The sequence below is a fragment of the Cololabis saira genome, chromosome 2, assembly GCF_033807715.1.
Source record: "Cololabis saira isolate AMF1-May2022 chromosome 2, fColSai1.1, whole genome shotgun sequence".
Classification (NCBI taxonomy): domain Eukaryota; kingdom Metazoa; phylum Chordata; class Actinopteri; order Beloniformes; family Belonidae; genus Cololabis; species Cololabis saira.
In genome coordinates, this window is record NC_084588.1 from 54,366,601 (window position 1) to 54,377,439 (window position 10,839).

The 10,839-nt window shown below is 47.4% G+C and overlaps 2 protein-coding genes across 2 annotated transcripts in view; both read right to left on the reverse strand.

The window, feature by feature from the left end:
• Positions 1–10,839, reverse strand: part of LOC133418372 (NLR family CARD domain-containing protein 3-like) — a 170,944-nt gene that overhangs the window by 96,890 nt on the left and 63,215 nt on the right. The window lies entirely within an intron of this gene.
• Positions 413–10,350, reverse strand: LOC133418434 (ribonuclease inhibitor-like). The gene is made up of 5 exons (XM_061707117.1): positions 10,016–10,350; positions 9,590–9,763; positions 6,750–6,923; positions 6,366–6,536; positions 413–1,187 (listed from the first exon to the last, which is right to left on the reverse strand). The coding sequence occupies exons 1-5, from the start codon at positions 10,336–10,338 to the stop codon at positions 974–976; spliced, it is 1,056 nt and encodes a 351-aa protein (XP_061563101.1). The 5' UTR covers positions 10,339–10,350; the 3' UTR covers positions 413–973.

Genomic DNA, 10,839 nt, shown 5'->3' on the forward strand with positions numbered 1-10,839 from the left:
GTTTGAACCCCCACAAAGACAGAACCAACACGCAGCATATTGCAAGTTTGTGCTCTGGCAGCATGGGCGCCTGGGTGTGGGCAACAGAGTGGTAATACCAAGCTGCTGTGTTTGTAAAATAAGAGACACCTTAGAGCCAATGGGACAGTACACTGGTTTCAGGGCTCGCCGTCTTCTGTAGAATGGAACCTTTATGAGGATTACTGCAAATATTTTGATATTGTTTTTTTTTTTGTTCCATTTTTTCCTGTACAGTTGTTTTTGTGTGTTTTAAATAAAGAGATTTGTGCAAAACAAGACAGACTTTTATTTACACACTATTTAGAAAAATTCTTGAGCAGTTATCCCATACATTATTATAAACAATAGGTAATCTGTATCACAGTAGCAGTAATGAACAACTGTATGACAGGATAAATTACTGTGAATAAAGTAAACAAGTGTAGTAGAAAAATAAACTAAAAATAATGAACTGATAATAAAAACTGAACTATGAAACAGTGTAAGAAGTTACTGTAAATAGTACAATGACTATAGTAGCAGTAGCATCTTGTGTCCATCCTTGTTTGGTGCTGGGAGAGTCCGCGTGTGATTCACTGCTGGAGTGTAGGAGAACCTTCCTTGATGATTCACTGCTGGAGTAGGAGAACCTTCCTTGATGATTCACTGCTGGAGTAGGAGAACCTTCCCTGATGATTCACTGCTGGAGTGTAGGAGAACCTTCCCTGATGATTCACTGCTGGAGTAGGAGAACCTTCCCTGATGATTCACTGCTGGAGTAGGAGAACCTTCCCTGATGATTCACTGCTGGAGTAGGAGAACCTTCCCTGATGATTCACTGCTGGAGTAGGAGAACCTTCCCTGATGATTCACTGCTGGAGTAGGAGAACCTTCCCTGATGATTCACTGCTGGAGTAGGAGAACCTTCCCTGATGATTCACTGCTGGAGTGTAGGAGAACCTTCCCTGATGATTCACTGCTGGAGTAGGAGAACCTTCCCTGACGATTCACTGCTGGAGTGTAGGAGAACCTTCCCTGATGATTCACTGCTGGAGTGTAGGAGAACCTTCCCTGATGATTCACTGCTGGAGTAGGAGAACCTTCCCTGATGATTCACTGCTGGAGTGTAGGAGAACCTTCCCTGCATGAAGATGTGATTCTGGAATTTTTCCAGATCTGATGTAGTCCTGCAGAGTGTGAGAATAAAGATACAAAAACATTATGTCTTTCTGATAATTACTGACATATAAATCAATCAACATATTTTGTTGACAGTAAAAGCAAGTAATGTATAGCTATAGAAACATTAGAGAAATGTATATATTTATACACTCACAAGATAAAACTACACATTATAAACACCATATAAGGTTTCTTTTACTACCCTTGTTATTATTTTAATATAATTCCAACAAAGTAGATTTATTTGATATGCTTATATGGTGTTTATATTGTATTCTTTTTATCTGGGAGTGTATACTTTGCCTATATATTTAATTTTTCTGGCTATATTTTACTGTATCTACAAATTTGTTGCTTTTACCATCGGTGTATAAGTGTCTGTATATACAGACCTGAAGAGTCAAATTGTTTACATTGACATTTGCTACAGTAGCAACACTTATTTTTGAAAACACACTGACATAGGTGTTGACAAAAGTGCATACCTGAAGGTGATGAACGTCTTTACATCCTTCAACCATCTCTTGTCCAAGACGACGGCTACAAGGGCCAATGTGTATTCTTCTCAGGGCATTTAGCTTGTTACTCTCCCACTTTCTTTTTTTTGCCTCCTCCGATAAAACTTTTATTATCTTCGTTTTTTTCGCTGCTTTGGCCACGATACCAGCTTCTGCTGAGCTCTGCGCTCCATGCCCCGCCCAGCTTTCGTCTCGACTACGAATCGGGAAGGAGGGGGAAGTGACGTATGCCGTAAAGCAGTCAAAGCCGTAAAAATGTGTAGTTTTTTAGTGTGGCAGGGTTCCTACCATGCTCCTCAAAGTTACATAGTGCCAGTGAAGGCGATACAGACCCCTCAGACCATGACAGAGGTGTCATTAAACCTGTTGGAAGTTGATGTACCATCACAATGATGATGATGAAATATTATATTAAAGGAGCCGTCTGTAAGAAATGGCAAAAACTGGTACTGCAGTCACTTTCAAAATATTGTTGAGCGGCGTGTACCCTCCCCCTCCTCCCCCCAACCAGAGGTTGCCAGGTAGGCTGCAGAATGCAGCAGGAACGTAGGCTGCCATGGCTGCCATAATTAGAGCCGAGCTGGCAACCCGGATGCAGAAACAATACTGACTTGGTGATTGGGAGATAGGTGGAGGGTGGAGCTTCAGAAACAATACTGACTTGGTGATTGGGAGATAGGTGGAGGGTGGAGCTTCAGAAACAATACTGACTTGGTGATTGGGAGATAGGTGGAGGGTGGAGCTTCAGAAACAATACTGACTTGGTGATTGGGAGATAGGTGGAGGGTGGAGCTTCAGAAACAATACTGACTTGGTGATTGGGAGATAGGTGGAGGGTGGAGCTTCAGAAACAATACTGACTTGGTGATTGGGAGATAGGTGGAGGGTGGAGCTTCAGAAACAATACTGACTTGGTGATTGGGAGATAGGTGGAGGGTGGAGCTTCAACATAAACATCAGTTGAGGGCTGCAACTCCTCTTTTTAAACTGGAATATCCTGGCTTGAGTGCTGTTGTCAGTGGCATAAGTATTTGAAATGAACATGATTTTTAAATGTCTGTTGACATATCGGGGTCATTTTATGATTCGTTTTATTATTGCTCTTAAATACAGCTCCTTTAAGGTGGAGAAGTTACATAGTGCTGTTTGAAGCATCTCAGGATCCAAGTTGCTCTTCTTCAGAAGGGGAATCACTACTGCCGTTTTGAAGGCAGCAGGGAAGACACCTGTCTGAAAAGAGCAATTTGCAATATTTAAAAGTTCAAATTCAAAGAATCCACAAAATTGTTTTAAGAGGGATGTGGGAATTTGGTCTAAAAGGCAGGTTGTTGGGTTTACTCGTGAGAAAACTCGACCGAGCATTTTTGCATCAACCAGGACAAAATGCTCCAGTATCTCCTCAGATAAAAGTGATGGTGCAGGCCTGTTAAAAAATGTTTTGTTCTAAAAGAGTGGTTCTGATGCCATCGATTTTACCTCTGAAGTGGTCTGCAAAGTCCTCACATAGATCATTTGTTGGTGCCATGGAGGATTTCTTAAAATCAGTATTGGTTAAACGAGCGATTGTGGAGAAGAGGAATTTATGGTCATTCTTTTTATCTGTGATGAGTTGGCAGAAATGGGAAATTCTTGCCTGTCTCACTGCTTTATTGTAAATTTTAAGTTTGTTCCGGAGTATTTCAAAGTGTACTGTTAGTTTTGTCTGCCTCCATTTCCTCTCTGCACTCCTGCAATTTCTTTTCAAATTTTTGACGTCAGTGTTCATCCATGGGGATGTGGGTTTGGTTGTAAGTGTTTTAGTGTGGAGTGGAGCTACTGAGTCTAAAGCTGACCTCAGTTTAATGTTAAAATAATCAACTATAAAATCACAGGGTGCAGGTAAGATGTCAGCAGGGTTATTATGTAAAACTTCAATAAAATTTGCAGCCACTTCAGGAGTAAGATAGCGCGTCGTCAATGTTCTCACCGGGGCTTCCTGTTGGGTAAAAGTGGTGATATTAAAAAACACATAATAATGGTCTGATACTGCCAGGTCGACAACAGAGGACACACCAGTATGTTATTACCAGGTCCAGGGCGTGTCCTCTGTTAGTAGCGGGCTGTGTGACATGCTGCTTAAAATCCATACAGTTCAAAAGATTTAAAAATTCAGTCATGGTGGGATCTGAATTGTCATCCATGTGTATGTTACAATCACCAGTTACTAAAACCTTATTGTAAGTGGATTGTAAAATCGATAAAAGTTCAGAGAATTCACTGATAAAATAGGGATGGCGCTTAGTTGGTCTGTAAATAGTAATACATAAAATCAGAGGATTGCTAAAAACAAAGGCATGGTGTTCAAATGATGAGTACTTTGCGAAAGAAATGTCCTTAGTTATTATGGAGCTTGAAATAATTGTTGCAGTCTGTGGCAGGGTGGAGGAGCTGCAGCCACTCAGGTTGATTGGGGCACAGGTGGCCCCAATCAACCTCTCAATCAACCTCCCTGCCTGCCTTCATAAGGCATGGCTGCAGAGCAGCAAGAGGTTCTCTCGTCTGCTGCTGGAGCTGCTGAGCTGTCTGGTGCTGTGTTTGTGCACGTGTGGTAAATAAAACAGTTCTGCACTGAAACTCCGTGTCCTCTCTGTCCTGTCGGTCGGGCCCCGTAGCACTAGCCTTGCTACACTGGCGCCCAACGTGGGGCCCGACGGGATGGAGAAGGGAGGCACGGAGCGGGCCCTGGAGGCCCTGGCCCGAGCAATGGCCGACCTGGCAGCCGTGCTTCAGGGCCAGGGTGAGCGGCAGCTCGCGGCGCTGGAAACGCTGCTGGCGCCGCAGCCGGCGCCGCAGCCGGCGCCGCAGCCGGCAGGCCGGGAGGCAGAGGCTGCGGGACGAGCGGAGCGACCCACTCCAGCGCCACGTCTGAGGTTCGCCACAGCGGTCCCGGAGGATGCGGTCCCTGAGGATGCGGTCCCTGAGGATGCGGTCCCTGAGGATGCGGTCCCGGAGGATGCGGTCCCGGAGGATGCGGTCCCGGAGGATGCGGTCCCGGAGGATGCGGTCCCGGAGGCGTCGGAGGCTGAGACTGAGGTCGGCGAGGCGGAGACAGACCAGCTGCTGGAGCAGTGTGGCATCGGGGAGGAGACGGACCAGCGGCCAGAGCAGTGCTGCGTCGGGGAGGGGCTGGTCCTGGACACCCACCGGCCACGGATGCCGTCTGGCCCAAGGCTACCCTGGGCCCGGTCCCGAGAGCGGCGTTCTCGGCGGTTACGCCGAGGGCGACCTCCCGACCGGGTTCTGTGGTCGGCCCGTCGCCGAGGACGACCTCCCGACCGGGTTCTGTGGTCGGCCCGTCGCCGAGGACGACCTCCCGACCGGCCCCAGCGGTCGGCCGAACCGGGAAGGCCCGGAGGCGCAGTCTGCGGTTCCTGGCTTCCTCTCCCGCTCCGAGGGGGGCGGGGGGAGTTGGCTCGGCCGGATGGACCCCGGCCTGAGGTTGGCGATGGGGGTGTGTGGCAGGGTGGAGGAGTTGCAGCCACTCAGGTTGATTGGGGCACAGGTGGCCCCAATCAACCTCTCAATCAACCTCCCTGCCTGCCTTCATAAGGCATGGCTGCAGAGCAGCAAGAGGTTCTCTCGTCTGCTGCTGGAGCTGCTGAGCTGTCTGGTGCTGTGTTTGTGCACGTGTGGTAAATAAAACAGTTCTGCACTGAAACTCCGTGTCCTCTCTGTCCTGTCGGTCGGGCCCCGTAGCACTAGCCTTGCTACACAGTCCCACCACCTCTTTTCCCAGTTCTGTTAGAAAATAAAAAAACTATAATTTGGTGGGGAAGCCTCAGTGAGAACAGCTGGTGCATCAGTGCTGAGCCATGTTTCAGTTAAAAACAAACAGTCTAAATTGTTATCTAAAACCAGGTCGTTAATGATAAAAGACTTGTTGGACAGAGAGCGAACGTTAAAAAGTGCCATGTTCAGGGTTGCATGTGGGCTGGTGGACTGAGTTCTTGTTTAGGATGTTGACATGAATCAGGTTAGGATGGGAAGAGCGGGTAGGTGTACTGGGACAGTGGGTATGTACAGGTCTGTTGCTTATGATGACAGGGATGTGAGATGGTTGTGAGGTTGAGGTGAAGATGGGAATGGACAGGTGAGAGGCCAGGGCCGTGAGTCCTTTGTGGTTGAGGTGAAAGTTGTCCTTCCCGAATAGGTCTGTTTTTTTTATGTTTTTTTTTTCCAGAAAATGTCAAAGTTATTGTATAGTTATAATATAGTTATTGATAAAACCAAAAACACACTTACACTTCCTCGGACCTGGTGTCAACCATCGTTGTCCAGCAGGCTCCACCCTGAAAGGAGGAGGAGGGCCAGACCAGCTCAGTCTCTCTCAGAGGAAGCAGAGATGTCAGAGCCCCTACCCCATTACCTGTTGGACACTCCCGTATCCACTACATCCCAACACAGCCCTGAGTAACCACCTGAGGTGGAGGAAAACCCATCTGTGCCACCGTGACTACCACTATAACCCCCCCCCCCCCCCCCCCGTACTACCAGAGAGTGTCCTACCAGAAGGTGTCCTACCTGAGTGTGTCCTACCTGAGAGTGTACTACCTGAGAGTGTACTACCTGAGTGTGTCCTACCTGAGTGTGTCCTACCTGAGAGTGTCCTACCTGAGAGTGTCCTACCTGAGAGTGTCCAGTCTCCAGCGGGGATCCTCCAGTCCAGACAGAAGCTTCCCTGCTGACTCCCCTGGATGGTTGTAGCTCAGGTCCAGCTCTCTCAGGTGGGAGGGGTTGGAGGTCAGAGCTGAGGCCAGAGAAGAACTTCCTTCCTCTGAGATCAGACAGCCTGACAGCCTGCAGACACACAACACAGGTCTGCTGCATGTTCTCTGCTCAGGTGTCCTGCTGCAGGCACACAACACAGGTCTGCTGCATGTTCTCTGCTCAAGTGTCCTGCTGCAGACACACAACACAGGTCTGCTGCATGTTCTCTGCTCAAGTGTCCTGCTGCAGACACGTTTAGCAGCAGGTTCTCTGGACCTGGAAAAGACTTGAATGAATCCTGACCTGAGAGACTCCAGGTGACAGTGTGGACTCTCCAGTCCAGGACACAGCTGCTCCAGTCCAGAATCCTGCAGGTCGTTGTTGCTCAGGTCCAGTTCTGTCAGACTGGAGGACTGAGAGCTGAGAACTGAGGACAGAAGTGGACAGATGTGCTTTGAGAGGTTACAGCCACTCAACCTGCAGACGGAAGAAAAGAACAATCAGGTTATTTCTTTTAAAGGTTTTTTTGGGCTCTAGTGGCCCTTTATTGGAGATGCAGACTGGAAAGGGGTAGAGAGAGAGAACGGGGAAGACATGCAGCAAAGGTGCGTGGGCTGGATTCGAACCCGCGACCGCTGCAGGAGGAGGACTGTAGCCTCAGTATATGGCCCGCTGCTTAACCCACTGCGCCACCGAGCTGCCCGACAATCAGGTTATTTCAAAGTTATGGAAGAAAATGTAGTTGTGTCTCCAACTGTTCTGCTGGTCTCAGTAAAGTTTGTGTTAAATCACATTTCAGCAACAAACAATTCAAGCTGCTTTACATCATAAAAACATGAAAAATAAAGAGGAAAAAATCTAAATCATGAGTTTTAATGCAGTTGGCAGAATAATCAAAAGTTAGACTCAAACTAGAGTTACAATTAAGAACTAATATCATTGTTTAAAGTTAAATTCAGAATAGTTTCAATAATCCATCAAAGGCTGTAAACTAACAAGCTTTAACTTGATTCAAAGGAGCTGAGGGTCCCAGTTCCTGCAGGTTTCTGGAGGTTTGTTCTAGATCTGTGGAGCATAGAAGCTGAATGCTGCTTCTCCATGTTTGGTTCTGGTTCTAGGGACACAGAGCAGACCTGAACCAGGACACCTGGGAGGTCTGGGTGGTTGCTATGGCAACAAGTCTCTGATGTATTTTTGTCCTGAACCATTCAGTGAATTTTAAACTACCAGAAGTATTTTAGAGTCTATTCTCTGAGGTGCAGGGAACCTGTGTAAAGATCTCAGAACTGGACTGATGTGGTCCAGGTTCTTGGTTCTGGTGAGAACGAGCAGTGTTCTGGATCAGCTGTGTGATTGACAGCTAGTCAGATCTGTGAAGACGCCGTTGTAGTAATCAAGTCCACTGAAGATAAACATGAATGAGTTCTTCAAGTCCACGACTACACCCAGATTTCAGGTCTGAGTCCACGACTACACCCAGATTTCAGGTCTCATCAGTGGTTTGTAGCTGTAACACCTAAAGCTGTGTGTTGACTCTTAAACGCTCTTCTTCTGGTCCAAAAACTACTAGTTCAGTTTTGTTTGTGTTCACCTGAAGAACATTATCCCACATCCATGTATTGATCTGTTCTCTGCATCTACTCAACACTTGTGTGGCCTCATTGTCTCCTGGTGACATTGAAATGTACAGCTGTGTGTCATCTGCGTAGTTATTGTAACTTATCTTGTTGTTTCTTATTACCTGAGCTAGCGGAGGCATGTAGATGTTAAATATGAGGGTCCTAGGATAGAACCTTGGGGAACCCCACATTTCATTTTTGTTGATTCTGATGTAAAGTTACATGTTGACACAAAGTAGTCCCTGTCCTTTAAGTGAGACTCAAACCAGTCAAGCATTGGTCCACAGAGTCCGACCCAGTTCTCCAGTGGCTCTAGTAAAATACTATAACGGTAGCAGATGCTGCGCTGAGGTCCAATAGTACCGGCACTGTGGTTCTTCCACAGTCTGCATTTATGTGGATGTCATTGAACACCTTGACAAGGACGGTCTCAGAACTGTGGTGAACACAAAAACCGGACTGGAAGACGTTGACTCATCCTGGTCCAAAAAGGAAATGTTCACCTGGACGGACGGATATGCGGACACACAGCTGTACAGACGGAGTTTCCCACCTCCAAGATGTGAGGATATAGGATGACGAACCCCTGGTTCCTCCTCCAGCGTCTCTGGATGATTCTTCACGTTCTGCTATTGACCAAAGGATAGAAAACTGACGGCCACGTTGATGCAGCTTCTGACAGATACCACGTCCCCATGACGCTGCAGGGCGTTCTGCATCACTTCCTGTTGTGGTCTGTGTGTCATAGCCCGTCTCTCCTGTCTGCATCACTGATTAGCGCTCCATTTCTGGGTTTGGCCACATGTTTACCTCGGGCTACCCACCTGGCCACTAAAACAATAAGTTAGTGTGGTAACGCGGTGTAACTCTACCAAAACAATGTGGGACTCCGGAGTTTTCTCTGGACCTCAAATCTGACCGGTGACATGTTTGACGGCATGTCTTCCTTCACCGCTGGCTGTCCAGGTGGAGACCAAGCGCCGACCATCTCACTTCTGGGTCGGGTCTCATGAGGAACTCTGACTCGCTGCAGTTCCTCGACTGGACACTAGAGGCTGCAAAAACCAGCTCATGGTTGGTTTCACGTCCGCGATAACTCTGAGGACCGTTAATGTGTCATGTCAGGAGAGTTTATAGAAAACATTACATCTATTTGTAACATGACTGATGGACAGTCGGCTCAGCTGATGGTCATCCAGCACCACTCCCTCATCCCTCATCGTCATGGTAACGGTCATCAGTGAGTTGTAGTGACCTGGCGTCGCTAAACGCAGTAATCCTGGATTTCTCCAGGGAATCAACATGTGGAAGGAGATATTCTGCTGGAATCCTGAATCCTGCTGCTGCACAGCTGGATGATGTTTTTGACAGAACTATAGCTTCAGTGTCAGGTTTAAACCTTTGATTTCTGTGTGGAGTGTTGAGGTGAGTTTATAGTGAAGTGGGTTCTACCAGTAAAACTGGACTGAAGTGAATTGTCTGCTGCAAGGGAGTCAGCAGGAAAAGCCTTAAATGAATCCTGACCTGAGACACTCCAGGTGACAGTGTTGACTCTCCAGTCCAGGACACAGCTGCTCCAGTCCAGAATCCTGCAGGTCGTTGTTGCTCAGGTCCAGTTCTGTCAGACTGGAGGACTGAGAGCTGAGAACTGAGGACAGAAGTGGACAGATGTCCTCTGAGAGGTTACAGCCACTCAGTCTGCAGACGGAAGAAAAGAACAACAATCAGATTATTTCACTGCTGTGTTTCCTTGTCATAGTTCATGCTTGTGTGTGATTTTAGGTCCAATGTGTTATTAAAGTCTCTGGTAATGAAAGAACCAGCATGTGAGTTTGTGCTGAAAAAAAGACCCAAACAAGGGAAGAAAACATGAAATGTGGAGGTAAAACCAGACGTAGTCAGAAACTAGCCTCCACTCCAGAGGTCCAACATGTGTCTGTTGGTACTTACAGAACTTTCTTGGAGGCTTTGACCACCGGCAGCAGCCTCCGTAGAGCCTTCTCTGAAGCTGAGAACTTCTTCAGGTCAAACACCTCCAGATCTCCTGATGACAGTAAGATGAAGACCAGAGCCGACCACTGAGCAGGAGACAGTTTATCTGTGGAGAGAGATCCAGACCTCAGGGACTCTTGGACCTCCTCCACCAGAGACCGATCGTTCAGTTCATTCAGACAGTGGAACAGGTTGATGCTTCTCTCTGCAGACAGATCCCCACTGATCTTCTCCTTGATGTATTCAATAGTTTTCTGTGAACTTCTTTGGTTTGATGTCATCAGACCTCGTAGGAGGTTCTGATTGGTCTCCAGTGAAAGACCCAGGAGGAAGCGCAGGAACAAGTCCAGGGGCCTTATGTACTAAGAGTGCGGCGCACAAAAAACGTGCGTACGCCACTTTCAACGCTCACGGTCGGATGTACAAAGAATGACGTGAACGTAGAAAGCTGCGGTCCTTCACTCACACATTAAGGCTTTTGTACGCACTTTTCTGAGGTTTTGTCCGTTGGCGACACTCACTGGTGATGCAGTGAAGTGCAGAATATGAGGAAACGTAACGTCAACAATAAGTTCACGACCACGTGAAGGACATGACAGTCCCCATATCACCAGATAAGTTACACAAGAGTGGAGCTGCAACAATCTCACAATCAACCACATGATCTGAACAAACAACTAAAGGAGCTCAACGATGGAACCCGCAAATCCCGATGGAGCTTTGGCTCCATTAGAGGAACCTGCTGATGGCAGGATCAGGAGCGAGTCCTCAGGCACCAAACG

Excerpts from the sequence above, each read along its gene's own strand:
- LOC133418434 (XM_061707117.1), bottom strand. The coding sequence starts at position 10,338 with ATGACATCAAACCAAAGAAGTTCACAGAAAACTATTGAATACATCAAG. Across the intron at positions 9,764-10,015 it reads AAAGCCTCCAAGAAAGTTCT|ACTGAGTGGCTGTAACCTCT; the intron begins GTAAGTACCAAC and ends TTCCGTCTGCAG. Across the intron at positions 6,924-9,589 it reads TGTCACCTGGAGTGTCTCAG|GTTGAGTGGCTGTAACCTCT; the intron begins GTCAGGATTCAT and ends TTCCGTCTGCAG.